We start from the raw sequence: 18,238 nt of genomic DNA, 5'->3' as shown, positions 1-18,238 counted from the left end.
CATTATGCGATGTGCCTATGTTTGCTTTAAATTAAATAATGCCGCTCAGTGGTATCAAAAATTCTATAGTAACGAGGAAGGTGCTAAGCTTCTTGTATTTTATAGATGAAATAAATGTTTTTTTTAAGTTTTTTATATTTCCTTTTCACACTATTTCAAATGCTAATTTGCACATATTTGACTCCTTTGGATAGTCTCCAAGGTGCTACCGCGTGCGTTTTGGCTGTCAGATTTGAACTGCCGGAGAACGTTAAAAGACGACAAGGGGGTCTGAATAAAAGTAAGTCGTGGCACTGTCTTAACAAACAACTCCAGAAATTATTTGTGTGAGGAAGAAACGATTGAAATGGAGTTACCTATACACTAGAGATACAGTAATTTATGATGGACTTTTATCCTCAAGGGGCAATCCGTTGTAAATAAAAATGAACGGGAAAATCAAAAATAGGCCATTCGCACCGGCTAGCGCGTTTGTTTGCTACTAGATAACGTAATGACCCCATTAAGGTGTTAATAAAAACTTTTGATAAGAGCCTACCTCAGTAAAATACTGATATTCCAAATATTCCAAACTATGACCGTCTGTGTTAAGGACGTTTCTAACCCTGTTTTCTGTTTTGAGTGCTTGTGAGACTCATTTCCCCTCCCGTCTCCCTGTTTGACAACGCCATATAGCTTCATGAATAGAAATGCCCTTATGGTTTAATGAGAAGGAGTACTGAAGTACTTACAAAAGAGAGACCCTATCCTTCAATCACCGGCACTACGTCATTAATGTCTAAAATGGTGTGCGTATCTTAAAACCAGAATCAGTGACGCCGAGGGAGAGGTTGGACACAAGGTTGCTGCTGGAAGAGGTGTTAGTGGGGCCAGCGGGGGGCGCTCACCCTGCGGTCCATGTGGGTCCTAATGCCCCAGTATAGTGACGGGGACACTATACTGTAAACAGGCGCCGTCCTTCGGATGAGACGTAAAACCGAGGTCCTGACTCTCTGTGGTCATTAAAAATCCCAGGGCGCTTCTCGAAAAGAGTAGGGGTGTAACCCCGGTGTGCTGGCCAAATTTCCAATTGGCCCTTACTAATCATGGCCTCCTAATAATCCCCCTCTATGAATTGGCTACATCACTCTGCTCTCCTCCCCACTGATAGCTGATGTGTGGGGAGCGTTCTGGCGCACTATGGCTGCCGTCGCATCATCCAGGTGGATGCTGCACATTGGTGGTGGTGGAGGGGAGTCCCCATTACCTGTAAAGCGCTTTGAGTGGAGTGTCCAGAAAAAGCGCTATATAAGTGTAAGCAATTATTATTATTATTATTATACTGTATCTACTTCTTTCCCTCCGATCATCCTGACAATGCGGACATCATTTTAATTCAGTGTGTCCCCCTCTCCTTTCCACCACACCCACAGTGTGTAATGGCTGATCAAGAACTATAACTGTATATCAGAAACTGAATGGGTATAATAAGAAGGAAATTGCAAGTACACTCAATAACTGCTTTGCTTATGTCTTTACTAACGAAGTGGTCAGAAATATACCTATTTACAGTATATGGTATATGATCAAGTCATTGCACGAAGCTTGTCAATTGCAGAAATATAAAAAATAAAAATTTTAAAAAATAAGTGAACATGGCCAGTAGGTATATAACTTTAAGAAAAAGTATTGCATGTCTGTCACAAACAGATTTTTGCTTCTCACTATAAACTGGAGAAATAGCCAGAGACTGGAAGTTTCCACATATGATATTTATACACAGAGAGAGGAAAATACTGAACATGGCGGTTATAAACAGTTTGACTTGTGTGTCATATAAAATACTGTAGCCTGCTTTTAGGGACAAGCCGATGTTATATTTCCACAGTAATGCTGTTCCTGGGTACAGTCTACATTTGTTCTGCTGAGGGGGATCTTGCTAAGCAAATCGTCTGGACTTTTTTGAAGAAGCCATAAAATGTTCTGACGCTTTGAAATGTTGTGTCTGGATGTTCAGAACGTACAGCAGAACTGTAATAATTGTAAGCAGGGAAGAGTCGGGGGTAGGCCAACGTGAGAAGCGAAGTCTGGTGAGGTGAGGCGTTGGTGTTAATCAGAAATTAGTCTGATTTTCTGATGATACCAAGCATGGGGGAATGAGGAACAATCAAGATACAATTAGGACAGTATGATAAGATTTTTATAGCATTCAGGAGTGGGTAGTTATGTAGCAAATGAAAACCAATGTTTGTCAATATAAACATTTGCATGAGAAAGTACTTAGTTTAAAAAACGAGATTTTAAAAGATTCATTACTCTCTCAACATTTTGGCAATCCACAGAAGGAATAAAACGCAAACAGGATGCTTATTTACAAAGTAAGGAATGTAGAATACATGTTAAGAGGTGTTATGCTGAAACTATACAAAACACACTGTTGAGCACTGCACACACTTCTAATCCCTGCTTTACAAAAGGTTTCAAGAACCATTGGAGAAAGTCCAGAGCAGCAACACTCATTCCAGGGGCTTAAGGAGATGAGTTATGCAGACAGGCTGAAGTAATTTAATCTTTTCAGAGGGGATCTGATTTTTTGTCTTGGCTTGATGCTGTGAGATTCATTGAGATTATAGGGAAGAGACAAGTACTACACAAAAATCAAGAAATCTGAACTTTCATCAAATTAATGTGGTACATTTGCATACAATTGTAGTTAAAAGCAACAACAATATTCAATGCTAGACTAATGGAACAGTGTCTCAGATGGCACTTTCCAAAACACACCAATTGATTACTCAATCATGATATTATGATAAAATTATGATTTTCTTTTTTAGAAACTGCATGACATCCTGTCTGAAGATCTAGATCACAATGAACAGGTGTCTTCACCTGCTACTTTGCAAAGGTAGCTATTGCTATTGAAGAAAGAAACGTTCTGTCTCATTGGGCTTTATTCTTAATTAACCGATAGTGGGGGGGGTCTTCATTTATCTTGGCACTGCTTCTGGCACACTATGCCTTTGCAGTGCAATTTTGATAAGCCAGGATAAAGAAAAATCCCAAAAGGAGGACTCAGGTGTGTGTCCTGGGGCTCAGGCTATAAACTGATCTGCTGTAAGAGCGATGATCCAAGACTCAGTGTTGTTTGCACTGAAGCATGTGTACAGTGGAGGACAGGTTTCCTGGAAGTTTGTCAGAGATCTTTACAGTTCCCGGGTTCGCAAATTTTCTTCAAGCTATGCGTGGTTAGTATGTGCAGGAGCTCACGTACAGTACTGTGGGCCGGGTGTACGGTGCCAGAGAACAATGGATGTCCCATCTCATCCTTGGGCACAAAGCACTAACTTCCAAGTCACATACAGTACAGCCAGCTAGTTATCAGCAAGATCTCGAGCGCCAAAGCCCTGCTGAATGGAGAGATGAAACCGTGACCCTGAGGTCAGGCCTCCCTGGTCTTTATTAAATGCAATTAAGACATTTCCTCTCTTCTAAATCACCACGTTTCTGTGCCTGCTCACTCTCGCAGCAGCCTCTGTGCACACTGTGAATAACAGCAACAAACAAAAAAATGACATAGATTGGAGTGATTACGCACAGCCTACCGTAGGCGAGGGACGATTTCAAGGAAGTTTTAGTTTTGTCAAGGGAAACCCTTGCCTCTCTTTATATGCACCAGTGACAGGGTTTTGAACTTTTCATGTCCTAGGAGACTCTACAAGCTTGATTGCGAAGCCTAACAGGATCTGATGATGGTGGGTCATAATGATTTTTGAGATGCAGAGATATGTTTTTGATTGGGGGAGGGTGGGGCGATGAGGTCCCGCGTCAGAGCGAGGGCCTGGCAGGGCTCATTGTCATCAAGGGCCCCTGCGTGATTCCAGACAGAGGAGGTGTTGGGAGATCTTCCTGAAACGTGCAGCTGACCTGGTTCTCATAAACAAGGATAGACGCAGGGGATGCATGCAAACCATTGCACATACTGTATTTTTCCGTGCACAGGTCTTCTGCCTTGAGAATGGCAACCAAAGTTACACCTCAGCTAATCTGTTGATCTGTTGCTCAGGTGTGGAAATTGAAAGAAAAAAGTAAATAGGTGGAAAAGAGTTACATTTTCGTGCAGTGTGTGATATAATTGAAAATGCATAAGTATATGTCCTTTGGCCTCTTTTAGGGGATGTTTCTGAATGTCTTTATTTGGGAAAATGTAAAAAAAACAGACATGCACAAGGAAAATGAGATGAGACAGAGGAGATTAACTGGGGGGTGCTAAGAGCTTTCACAGTGTTTCAAGAGTTTAAGGAGTTGTAATGTTCATTTATCATAACACAATACTAAAGAGAACAAATATTGTATACTAAAGAGAACTTCATATGGGTATACATGCAGATAAAACACTCATTATGTTGAAGGAGTATTTCAGGAGGCACTGCAAAGAGAAAAAATATTTTGAAATTCATCAACTGGAAATTTTATGAGCTACTTTGGCAGACATCCTTAAAATTAAGGAAAGGTCCTAGAGCCAAAGTCTAAAACGTCAGTAGATAACTTCTGGTGAAAATATGCATAAAATGTATTTTTATAACGACCCCCTTTTTGTCTAAGAGCTCAGAGCACCAGATTTAGAAAGTTGTTGTTTTTCCAGCAGATTATAACTTCCCCCTTTCAACACTGAGTCGCATGAGATTAAGTCAGTTGAAAAAGGCCAGACTCTCTCTTGTAGTTCAGCTTTTATAAATATTTCATTAATTATCATTGCTCAAAGTTTGTTTTAAATACTCCGACTATCAGCTGAAGGTTTTTGCCCTCCTTTTGAATGTGCCTTCAGCAACAGAACTTTACCAGCATTCCCATCTCATTAGTAACTAAGGCTGCGAGAAAACAGGTCATCATGCTCTCCAAAGGAAGTTTAGTTTCACAATATCAACATCTAATCCCCTTTTCTAAACACTTTAGCGCAGCTGGTTTTCTTTGGTCAAGATGCTCGTTTTTCAAGCAAAGTGGGAGCTCTTTGCAACCTCCAGTTGCCAGCTGGAACTGGAATTCAAAACCGAGTGGGGATGAAACAGCACTGGAGGTGTGCCGAGAGGTGAGGATTAACCTTGAAAAAGAGTGAAATTCACACCAGGGACAGGCTGCAGACTGAATATAACCATGTGCTGTTTGTGTTTCTGGACAAGTGCGCTCTTCAGTCTATTGACAGCACTGCCATGTGTACCTGTCATGAGAATTCCTGTGTGAGAGAGTGTGGACATACCACACTTGTTGCTCTCCCGGCAGCAGCACTTCTGCTCTGTTGTGCTTGGGAAAGTTTCCATGGGCACCGAAGGGCAGCATAACTATTGAAGCCTGCACAGCAAGTCAGCAATGTCCAAGTTCAGTGCTGCTGCAGATTTTGTATTTATTCTTCAGTCTTCAGTGGTAAAACACTTGGGAAACCTACAGTCAATCGATCGAGCAATTAGTTCAATTAAGAAATGGAGAGCAGGAATCGTGGAAGCCAGGAAGACCCTACGAGTCTTCAAGATAAGCTCATTATTCAAAGCTTTCTCCTACTGATCGCGCAGGGCAGTTGAGGTTATAATTCAGACTATAAGGCTGTTTTCCATCATGCCTTTAGAGATTTGCAGTGAATTCCGTCAGCAATCACTGTACTATATACACATGTCTTGATTTTAGAACATTTCTTGTTTTTCCTTCATTTCACAGGAAAGATACTGTATTTGGTCATAAAGTCCAGAACTAGGTCACCAAATTAAAATGTCCAGGATTCCAGCTAACAATATTTATAAGCATATGTGTGAAATTGTAGATACAGTATATAAGCTAAGTGGTTTACACAGTACAATTAGTAATGTTCAATATTGACTTAAATTATTTTTTTGTCAATGATTAGTATGTTTGAGAGTTCAGAATAGTTTATACCCATTATAAAATCACATGAACTTTACATCAACCTTATACTACCTCTCGTTTTCACTGGAATTAAATTCAGGCACCTTGTAAGAAAGCTATTATCTCTAGAGCTTTTGATAAATGTTTTATAGCATACTGTAGCGATACAACGAAATGCTATTACCTATATGTTTTATCACTCTTACAACTTGTCTCATGTCGCTTGGTCACCATCATATCTCCACCCTAGTTTAGGCAATGTGATTAAATACTGTTTTTTTAAATTTAAGGTTTTCTTCTCTGATCAAATGTTGACAGTTTGTGTTAATGCATATACACATTAAAAATCTATTTAAATAATAAGAACAAAAATGTGCATTTCTCAAAAGATCGGAAAGCAGTATTCTCTGGCATATGACTTGTTCTATAATGAAAATCCTCACATTTTTATAATTTTATAATCATATTTTTTTCAGATGCATACAAAAGCCTCCAAGTGTTCCATGTCTGTTTTCTATTCTGTCCATCTCTCATAGAATGGCATTTTCTCAAGACGTTGTTGCTGTTACCCTGCATAAGATAATGTTTTGCTTTATTCTAGTTAACGTATAGTTTACATACACTTATATGTGAACTCCATGAACATTCATACACATGTAGTGAAGTTCATACACATTCAAACAGCCCCCCGTGCTTTGATGAGGAAGTAATTGTACTCCCAACATAAAGACATAGAACAAGAAACAAAGTGATGTATACAGCTATGCATTCTCCTTTGTTATGTTTGGAGAACTTGAAACTGTCATAAAACCTCACAGACAAAGAGGAAGTTACCCTTTTTTTGCGTGCTGAAAACAAACTTTTAATCTCTTGGAAATACTGAAACATTCCCAAAACACCTACTACACATTTATGTTTTCTTTAGTCAGTATTTTTTATACATTATGCTGTTTAGTTCACATTTTCATTTACAGTTCTTCAGTGTCACAATCACATCAATAAATAAATCAATAAATATGATTAATGAAAGCAGCACAGAAAGGGGAGTGGGGGCTAGTGGAGGGAGGGGCAGGGAGTTTGCGTGAACCCAGCTGAAAGTTAGTCAGCGTTGGTATTTGATAAAAGTATTTCTCCTTGAGACCCTCATGGAGTGTTGGGGAGGCATGCTCTTCAACAGATATTTCCACTTATCGCTGCCAATGATAAGTGAGATCTTTGCCATAAAAGTGAAAAAAGAGTCACAGTGCAGTTCTGCAAGACGGAGGGGTCCTCGTCAGTACCATTAGCCCAAGAATCTGACAGCTCCCAACATCTCTGTTCCACCAAGTGACGGGACACATGTTTCTCAGCCCTAACACCTCCTTATCACAAAGCTATAGGGAGCAGGGAAGTGCTAATAAAGGGCATGTGATCCTTGGTGAAGGTTGTTGGGGGGAAGATAACTTGTGGAGAAAGGTCCAGCTCTTTTTTTTCCAATTGTTTCTTGTGCTTTTCTGCCATCCATACAGCACAACAGCATACCACGCCAATTCTGTTTCTGTCGTGAGACATCCTGACAGGGAAAAGCCTTTTTCCATAGTGTTTTAAAACTACTGGAAATGAATGGTGGAACAGACCGTTTGAACATCTGTCCTTAAAAGGGGGAGCAGAAGGAAAACATTTGATCAGCTGGGATGTTCTTTGCCTACAATTCTTTTTACCTTTCTTTAGGCATAAAAACTAGGATTCTTGAGGTTATAGATCTGCATTATAGGTTGAAGTTGACAACCATGACAGTTACGTTCCAGCAAAACTAGAGGCTAATTCAAGAAAAACATGATGGTATATAATCAATACAAACACAGAATAGTAGGGCTTTCTGAAGTCCTGTTTATCCTCCTAACCATACATGTGTATCCTTTCCAGAGAGAGGTAACTGTAAATGCTTGTGTTCAGTTTTTCTTTACTCCTTGAGAGACAAGGAGATATTGCTGTCCAGGGTATTTGCTGAAATAAATGCTGAAAGAAAACAACTGTTGTGGCAGTATATGGGTTATGCATTCGGAGTTTGAAGTTCAAAAGCAGTTCTGACAGTGACTTGGGTCTTCCATGGAACTTGATGTGTCCTTTAGGGACTGAGCATGTAACTCTGGACCCTAAGAGCTGCAGTCCAGTAGGGTTTATAAGTGTGAATAATCAGCAGTTAATTATTAATCATTCAAAATAAATAATTAGTTTTGCCAGGTAAATCAAGAGCATTTGTATGACCCTGCAGTCTTTGAGGATTAAAGCTGTGTACCTTGTGTCCAGAGAGGTTCTTAGTTCTTTTTTTTAAACATCTCGAATGAGGAGTCCACCCTTCACTTTGCACTGTAGTCTCACAAAGCAGGTTTTCTGGAAATGACTCCCGGGTTCTCCATTTAAAACTGTAAATATCTTTAAACAAGCAAGAAAAAGCTTAGAAATAAAATGGTAAGAAGAGTATTTTGTCCACATGGTTCATCCTTCATCAGTGTCAGTCAGCTTATTTTCTGCACCTTGATGTAGACTCAGTATATCGCTGCTGTATTTGGCTGTTTCTCCATTCCTAGTGTGGGTCCAGTTCTGTACACTCTGATGGTGGTTCACCGGGGCTGATAAATGCACATACAGAATTTGCTAGATTTGCCTTATGCAGTCTAGATTCAATCAAATGAAAAATATACATCCAAAAAAGGAACAGAGCATATTGATCGCAGATATACTTGATCTAAAGCTTGTCACATGATCAACAGCAAATCTGTTTAGAATAATATGTTACATCATAATAATCTAATTGAGTAAATTTAATGTCTAACTCACTTTACAAATGATTACTTCAGATACTTGTATCTTACTCTAATTTTGGAAGGAAGGCTTTGCATCCCATTGAGTATTGAATACTACCAAACTCATATAAAATCTCACTGACATAACTATATAGGCTTATACATCATTTAAAGATGTTTTAAAATTAATCTTCATTAACAAATTATTTCAAAGCAAAAGTATAATTAATTTTAGGATGAAAAATGTAAGAGGACAATTTCACTCTTTGCATACAATTTCTTTACAGATTTAACAACATGATTAACAAACACACTGTACACAATCATTAAATAATCTCTTTCTTTAAATACAAAATTTACACATTTACAGACAGGTAAAATTAAATATCCCCACGCTGACTATACATACATATGTATTCCCCCCTTTTGTGTATTTCAAAGTCTGTGACTATCTACAGCCGCACTCCGCCACTACCATCCCTTCGTACTTATATTTGTATGTGACAACGCCTGTGTCATCCATATAAAGCAGTGATATGGGGTCTAGCTTTGTGGGCACACAGCAGGCTCTGGACACCTTCTGTGGGCTCCTCATATGAACCAAAGTCCGAACGATGGCGTGCTTTGTTGGGGACACATGCTCTGTCATGGGGTAGGTGCACATTCCATTGCACTCGTATGCCTCATAGCCAGTAGGAGCGAGTATCCAAGTATCCCACCCAATGTCTTTGAACTCCACATAGAAGGAGGTCTTTTTGCAGTGGTTGCCCTTGGCGTTCCTCCGGATGCGGGAGGCGGTGTCATAGATCAGGTTGGACCTCATCTGGATCAGAGACTCCTCGTTGGGACCTTCCTCTCCGTCCTCCCCCAGCCCATTTAGGTCCATTTCGAGGTTCTCCAGCTCCAGCGGCTGTTCGTGTCCGATCATCTCATTGAGCTCTTTCTTCTCCTCCTTGTGGTCGCCGCTCTGGTCGTCGGAAAAGACGATGAGCAAGGGCTCGTGCTTGGCCTCGGGGTTGATGTCGATGTCCAGGTTTCCTCCCTCAAAAGCCTCTCCGCCCATGTCGTTGACGCTCTGGATGTGCACCTCCAGACGATGTGTGGTGTAATCTAGCTTGCGCCAGTGCCTGGTGGCCTCAGTCAGGTCAAAGGCTTCCCAGCTACTATCTGTCCCGAATACCTGCCTTGATGCAAGTTCCACCAGCTTTTCCTCTCTCCCAACCCGTTCTCCTCCAGCTCTTCTCTCCGGCTCCTGACCCTCCTTTTTCTCCTGTCTCCCCTCGCGCACCTCATAGATCGTCACCTTCCTGTCCACTCCCTCGTACAGCCGGCGGTCTCGCTGAACCAAGGTATAGAGACGCAGCTCTGCCATGGTGATTCTCTCGTGGTGAGGAATGGACACGTTGAAGAGCAGGGGGTGTTTTCGGATCCCACTGATGTCCATGCTATATGAGGATGTATCTAAGAGAGAGGAATCAGAAAAAAAACTCATCGAACTCTGCCAACGGGCACATTTACTTCATTCACGTTACTTTTTTATGAATGCTGCGTCATATTGTTGCACAATTAAGTCTTTTCAGAAAGGAAAGACGTTTTCTTGCAATATTTTTTTTAGATATTGCTTGTAAGCATACCTGTGAAAAGAAATTGAGTAGAAGCTTATGTACAAGATACTGCATATTTAGAAGGCCTTTTTTCCCCCTTTTTTCCTAAAAATGAGCAAATATTGTTTCTTCTTCTCACACCTTCCAGTATTTTGTGTGGTGGCACTTCCAGATTATGAAGGGAATTAAATGCCTATTCAAGGGCATGTTTGAAACCAGTCATAGTAATAAAATTAATTATTACTTAACCAAATAAACACATTCTGTTTTGCAAAACATATATAAACAATGAATCAATGATTTATGTCAGTTTTGTCAAAAATTACAGAATAATTAATTTTGATCTCTGTGAAAGATTAGTGAAAGAAATTAATTTTGTGAAAGAGAATTAATTGATGCTACTTCACAAAATGGGATTTTGCATAAACATAAAAATTTAAAAGCCTGGTAATCAAAAAAGCTCAAAATACCTTCACTACAGTTGAATACAGTAAAAATGGTTTACAGAAATAAAATAACAAGTTTCTGTGTTTTTATATTTATTAATTTTTAAGTACTGCTTGCACTAGCATCCCACAACTTTTTCTCCTTTGACAGTAACGTGTGAAAAATGTATCCCACCTTACAGATTTCTGTTCTGATAGCAAGTGTCTTAAAGTCATTTCCTCTCTAGCTTTTAGTGAGTCAAAAACAGGAAACTGGTAGGGCTGTGAACTTTGACCAATGGAAAGTGCTTTAATCATGTGCCATAATATCCATTGTCAAGTTTTGTAAGTTATCAACGATTTTGGTAGTCATTGAACAACTGTTTCTTTGTCAAAATCAACATATCATATTCTTAAACTATAGTGTGCAAAATTGAGATCTTTGAATTCTTTATTTGGATGCTGACTTATCTGATGTCAAATGACCTTAATTCCTTAATTCTGTTTATATTTTTGAAATCATATTGTTTTACAGTACTGCTCTCCTTCAACAAGCTTTATTCATGAACTGTATTACTGTTTAAGCAAAATTGTGCAGATTTTTCTTACAAATATATACTTATATCCTAAGTATATATTTGGCTTGTATTCCACTGTTTTGTTAAGACTACTGCGTGTTAGGTAATCTGAAAGCCACATCTTCCTAGCTTGTTACACCGAGGAAAACAAAATTATTTTCTGGGCATGTACAAACAACTTGTGCATTTCACATTATTCTAATCTATAGATTTGATGTTTCACCTTCCGTATGCAGACAGATTATCCTGTAATGTTTTCCTACTGAAATTGTAACTGTTTTACTTTATGGTAAAAGTAAATCCTGATAGATCATCTTTTTGTAGTAAATGAACAGCCTTTAAATTCTGTGTATATGCAGAGATTAGAAACTGTGATGTATTACAAAACTGCAACACTTCATATTTTTCATGATTTCAATCACTGTAAATTAAACTTATCAAAATGACAAGCTTGGTTTCTTCTCAACTCTTCAAGTTGTAATAATAGACTAATAAGAGTAACAGAGGTTTATATTAAGTTTTTAATCTTTACAACATAAACACATTTACTCTGCTCCTAACTTGTCTAAGAAATTAAAGACATTTTCTGAGTTGTGTGCTCAGTTTACATTAGTCCTTCTTTACAAAATAACTTAGCAATTTACTATTTTGCATGCTTTTACCATTATCTTTGGTAGTTAGCATCTGCTTCTAATTCCTGAATTCACCATCATTGTCCTCAAAGCAAAAGTGCATCAGCTACATCTTCATGAGACAGGAATCTACAAAGCAGATATTTCATAAGAATCAAATCTCACTTGGAGATCTTATAAATCTTATAAATGACAAAGTGCACTGAGGTAAGATCTCCAACAATAATAACACTGATTGAAAATACATTAAGTAAATACTGATTCAATGAATAAGTAAAGATACTATAGTCATTGGCAGTATTAAGATGTGACTTGAGACTTGCAATAACCACAAATAAACTTTCCGTACTTTCACTTACCAGATGTATGTGTCTACGTATTTGTTTTACCCAGAATTCTTTGTGATCGTTAGAAGCATTGTAAACACTAATTTCTGACTACCCACTGGATTTTTATATTGTGGAGGTGCCCTTCCCCACTGACATGAGTCCAAGAGCACTTAGTTAATTAAAATACAAAACACTTGCAGATAAATGTTCACTATCCCTGCCTTAATTTGTGAAGTGCATACCTTCATTTTTGAAGCTCCTGACAATGTTGCCAGAAGGCATGGAAGACCGGTCATTGGCAAACTTGTTATAGAGCTGCAGCATGTACTCTGGGGGTTCCACTTTGGTGGCATCTTGCTGCGGGAAACCCGACAGGTTGAAGGTCTTTAGGAATTGCTCCCGAATCGTCTGCACGAAGGTCTGGAAATCCAGTTCGCTGTCTTGCTCTAGAAGGGGGTCTCCAAAGAGGTTGTGCCTGTCCATCCCCATTGCAGGACGGGGGTCTTCAGGAGCCATGATAGGGCTGCAGCACCCAGAGTGGATAAGGAGCCACAGGGCCACAAGTGACCTCAGTCTGACAGTGTCCATAGTCCTGCTGGCTTTCGTAGCACAGGGGCGACCTATAGATGTTCGTTGCCTTCCAATACAATGACAACACTCTGCACCTTCAGCTCAATTTGCTAGCTGGCTGGCAGGAATGACTGGTGGAAAGGTTTGCCTTTCTTATAATCTCAGGAGGGCAGGGCTGGTGTCAACCAGAGCTGACAAGTTTGGAATTGCTTCTCCACTCTGTGACTTGTGACCACACACTCTCGCGCTCTCTGTCCAATTTGAGAATCTCTGAGCTTCAGTAACAGGATGACTCTGCTTTGTCCAACTGTGACATCCTTGTCTGTTTTTTTTTTCTCTTATCTCTGAATTGGGAAGCACTGCAACAGAATTTTGGCGTGTGTGTCTCTGTGTGTGTGTGTACAGGGGCAAGTTTCTGTGTGTTGTTATCAGTCTTATCCCCTCTCCCTTAATGAGGATTTTGTAAACATCATTCCCATTCAGGCAGTAGCTTCCGAGATAGGATGGTTTGATGGGGTGGGAGAGGATGAGGAGTTTTTCTAAATGAGAGGCTAAAGTGGCACTGCTGGAAAGACAGACCCTTCCTTGTTTGATGGAAGTACGAACAGTTAGATTGAATGTTATTGCTTTAGATGAATGTACTGGATGAAAGTTGAAAAATAGCAATATTTAACATCATGCTTGAAACATAATTGATGGAAAGAAATAATGTATAGATACAGTATAGCTCTGCATATAATATGTATATAAGAAATTAATCAGACTCTGACAGCAATCTGGAGCAATATAGGAAATGTCTTGGTTCACTGAAGGATGCAGAGGTCTGGGAAAGGTTGAAAGCAACAGCGGCTTTTTTCTTCAGTTTGAAAAAAAAAATCAACCAGGAAACTACACTCAAGTTTCCTTCCACTTCACAGCTCAGATTTAGCAGGATTGGTATCTGTGATTGACATCTACTGCAAATTCTGTATCTGGCAAAGTACAGATAAACCTATTCTACTGGTCTAAGGTTGTCTGGATTTCACTATTTATAGGACCAGTGTCAAGCTTCTTGGGGGTCCTAATTGCCTGGTGTATATTATCATTTCTAAGCCACTGTGATTCCCCTGTTAATACGTTTCCTGCATTAGATTGTGAGATTTATCTGTACATTGCTTCTACAATTACAGTTCTTTTGGATTTTGTGATTAATGTCCAATCATGCCAGGTTTGCATCTTTGGATAGTAAGAACCTTGTATGATCAAATCTTCTGAGTGACTGCAACATGTTTAATGTAATAAAAACATATTAAGTGCAAGAAAAAATATTTATCTTTCTAGATACTGGCACAGAGCTTTCTATTCAACAATTGTGTTTGTAAAAATATAGTGCTTCTTCTAAATCTTAGAAGGAAATGTCTGACATGTTCTACATTAGTTTTCATTGTGTTTGAATGATGAATATTGCAAAGTAAAAACAGCATTTTAGTATTAGTTTATGTTCAGACACTTTGCAAATAAATATATCAAATCGTTCTGACCTTTAAATAAATACAGATATCATGCTATATATGTACAAGAATGATTCAGGCAGAAACAGTAATTTTGAAAAGTGTTTGGGATTCTGATCTTATTAAAACTTTTTTAACTATTACATTCCTTACTAACTTCCACCCTCAATATTTTTTAAAGTCATGCTTCCAATATATACTGAGAGAACAATGCATTTCAAACTAAAAAAAAGCTATATGTTGTCAGTATTCTTTTACTGAGTTTTTAATATCTCTCAGTATGTACAGTATATATTAAAAACCATGCAAATATGTATGGGTATCCTACATCCCAGACCTTAATATTAATCAACCTCTATATATTTTTAGACTGGGCAGCAGACACTTTTAAAAAATTCCAGATTTTCACAACATGCCTTAAGAAAATGTTTTAGCTTGTTTGATGAAATGACTTAGCTGAAAAAGGCTTCTATAGACACAAAGCAGCAATAAAGTTTTAATAATATGGTAGGAACAGATCCTTACTCATTATTAATATTTGAAAAGTCAGATTGTTCTGTTATATAAATATGTTATCAATGGATACTTCAGTGTGAATAACATCATCGGTAGGCATTTACAAACTAATTTGAAAGTCATAAACTAAAGTTAAAAAAATAATAATGTTCTTATTGTGGACTGGAGAGGAACTTCACTTAATCTTTGCACTCTGTGCTGATACCGTGACACCAAATTTTTTACATATCTCCAGCACAATATTTAAATTAGTCTATCTAGTACAAAACCTTTTTTTAAAAAAATGTTACTGGACACACAAATTGAGCAAACAAAAGCTTCTGGAATAAACTATTCATAATTTTTTCTCAGGCAGGCAAGGTCTAGTATCATCTCTTGCATATTTGCTTCAAAATATCCAGCTGCAAACTGAGCAGGGTTTTTCTGCATATGTGTTTCCAGATTGAACAGCTATCTAAGGGCTGTGAGGAAGCTAGATGACTACTAGATAATATGTGCGCTTTGCTAATATGAAAACGTAATATTTACATTTTGAAATAATGAATGAACTAGGATGGGAAGTACTAAACTGGAAAGGTGACAGAGTTCTGAGGCTCATTCAACATTTCACTTAACCATCTAATCTTGCATTACTGAGTTCATGCCTAACTGTTCATGCCTGCCTGCATTATAAGTGTGATTAGGAGGGGAAAAAAGAAAAAAAAACAGGGCTGCAGATGTTTTTGTAGCTCTGTTTGGTGGATGTAAAAGTACAAGTTCCACTGTATGGGGAATGAAGATAAGTAAATGAAACTGTAAAGTAGTTTTAGGACTAGACAGTTTGATGCGCAGTGTAAACCGGTCCATAACGTGGAAATTTCAGAGGAAGCAGTAGGTGATTACTTAGAAGGGCTATTCCAAAACACGTGCCTCACACTGAAAATGTGACAAATTCCCTCATTACAGCTAAGAATGGTTGATTAACTGTCCAGTAGGTGGATGGCAGGGTGTGAGATATTCAGATATGACCACAGCAAGATGCAATGATGAGTCCACAGGGGATAATCCAATCAACCTTCTGAACTCTTTTCTAAAGCTCTGCTGCAGTCTTCTTCACATTACCCCCACAACCCACCCAATTTACCTGTCAGGTATTTAACGTTGGTGTTAAGTGCCAGAAGTAAAACTGATGACCAAAATGTTCTCCATATGGTACATTGGACACTCTGTTAAAAACTGGAATTTTCTGCTGAAAACCTCTTTCAGTATGTTTAAGGATTTTGGATTTGCACACTTACAATATGTCCTGTGTTACCTGTTGTGTTAAGCAGAACCTGGTTATTTTAAGTTCTGAAACTGTCCATCTTAAAATGTTGAATGACTCGGTATGTATGTATATGGAAACATACAAATATTGTAAAAAACACACAGTCATTCTTTTGTGACATTATGGATATCATGCCACAAATATTGAATCTAAATATTTTTGATTCTCTTTAACAATATTTCACATTATTCAGAACCTAATCCTTAAAAGTGTTCACATGTACAGTATGTACTGTTCAAATGGTCAATGAAACCTAACGTTTGCAGGTCTCAAGATCTAGAAACAATGGAGAGAAGAGAAGGTGTTTACTGAGGTATAGCAGATCCGAGATAGATACACTGATCAAGAGGAATAGTCTGGTTTACCTTAGTTAACATCTTGTTCAATAATAAAAAGTCATTAACAGTCCAGAGACAAAGGATAAAAGACAGTCAGGCAGAGGCAGGGGAACACACATGAGGGAGGAGGAAACGGGATGAGAAGAGAGAGGAGAGTGCCAGGCGAGATGACCTTGTTCGAATCAACCTTAAAGACCAGGTTTTAACGAAGAATTTGAACCTTGATTAAGAGAGCCTGCTGTTCTGTGTGTTATTTTAGGAAACTCGGGTTTCCTTTTATAAGGAATTCCCAGGCATTCTAAAGATGTTCTCTCCAGGTTAATGGATGCAATCAATTTTCGAATATGGAGATAGGAAACTGTTCACTTTGTAACATGCAAATTTATAGGAAGAGAGATTTAGCTTTGGGATGTATTCTGTTTTTTTTTTAGGATGCAGGTTTAACTCTCTTGTTGGCCTATTAGGCATTATAGAGGATTTCTGAGTACTGGGTTAGTGCTCTGGGTTTTTGTTTGGTTGGGCAGGATGTAGGCCTCTGAGATGCTATGTTTGTAAATATAGTAAATTATATTTGGTGTGTTATATTGTGTGTTGTTTAGTTTGTGCTATTGTCATTGTTAATTTTTACCTAATGTTGCCTCTCATTTGTTACTCTTTTTGTACAGCTATTCAAGAGAGCAAAGAACTCAAGTGTCTTTAATTATACCAACTGCTCGGGTGTATTGATTGGCATATCTTTTACAGTTTGGGGGTTATGATTATTTATTTTAATGATTAATTATCCCACTCTATTTAGTATTTTTGTAACCTCCTACTGTATTTGTAACAGTACTCTATGCAATAAGTCATTAGCAGACATTGTTAAGCAGTTCATAAGCGCAATTCCAGGTATCCTAACAAGGCATTGTTCTTCCTGAAAGATTCCTGCGTGACTTTTTGACATAGCAGTTAGATGGGCACACCACCTAAATTTAAGAGTGTCTGAGTCTGAAATTCTCCATGGTGTTAAATGTATGATAAGGGGTCTGTGTGAAGACAGTGTGATGCTGATGGCAGTCTGGGAGATGACACTGTCTACTGACAGCTCCCTGTCTTTCTCCTTTGGCGTTCCCCCAGAGCTTCTTCCTGCTGTCACAGGGATTAATAGCTATACTAGAGACCTTAATAGGTGCTTCGAGCTTCTATGGTGGTGTAATCCTTCATGGCTCCTGTTGAATATTAAACTCATGTCTTTTTTTGTACATTATCCATTGATTGTTTTGCATGACCTAAAGAGGTCCTAGAGAGAAGCTAATTGTATAAGATTTCAAGGCATAAACACTGATTTACAGAAGCAGAGAATAAAATCTGTTTAGTAGTAATGACTACAAGTAATATTAATATAATCTCTCTTAATAATACACCACTTGTCATCTGTGAAAAAAGTATTTGACAATCCTGAAGATCCCTTTACACAACATCACGTTGTTGTCCACTGGGAGAGCAAAATCATGGCACTACATGGTCTTGTGTTGCATCTACTGTACATGTGTTCTACGGGGCTGATCACATCAGGGGAAAGGGGTAACACAGAGACAGTCTCAGAAAGGAGAAGTACCTCTGGTTTTCATGACATTTTCTTGGACAAGGTGCAAAGCTTTCTGAACTGGTATTTCCCACCAGCTTGAAGCTTGACAGACATCCTGTTATCTGTCCTACGATGTCTTGCATAATACCTCAGTCTAATGAGGTGCCTAGGCTTTTCTCAGCTATGTGTGTTTAAAAAGCCTGCCCCTGGTGCCTTGATAACG

The 18,238-nt window shown here is 38.6% G+C and overlaps 1 protein-coding gene across 1 annotated transcript; it reads right to left on the bottom strand.

The window, feature by feature from the left end:
- Positions 1-6,710: 6,710 nt before the first annotated feature.
- Positions 6,711-13,084, bottom strand: bmp10 (bone morphogenetic protein 10). Its single transcript, XM_006625549.3, has 2 exons — positions 12,471-13,084; positions 6,711-10,121 (listed from the first exon to the last, which is right to left on the bottom strand). The coding sequence occupies exons 1-2, from the start codon at positions 12,814-12,816 to the stop codon at positions 9,109-9,111; spliced, it is 1,359 nt and encodes a 452-aa protein (XP_006625612.3). The 5' UTR covers positions 12,817-13,084; the 3' UTR covers positions 6,711-9,108.
- Between the last annotated feature and the right edge of the window lie 5,154 nt (positions 13,085-18,238).

The sequence above is a fragment of the Lepisosteus oculatus genome, chromosome 2 (genome assembly GCF_040954835.1).
Source record: "Lepisosteus oculatus isolate fLepOcu1 chromosome 2, fLepOcu1.hap2, whole genome shotgun sequence".
Taxonomy (NCBI): domain Eukaryota; kingdom Metazoa; phylum Chordata; class Actinopteri; order Semionotiformes; family Lepisosteidae; genus Lepisosteus; species Lepisosteus oculatus.
This window is presented reverse-complemented; position numbering and strand designations above follow the sequence as displayed.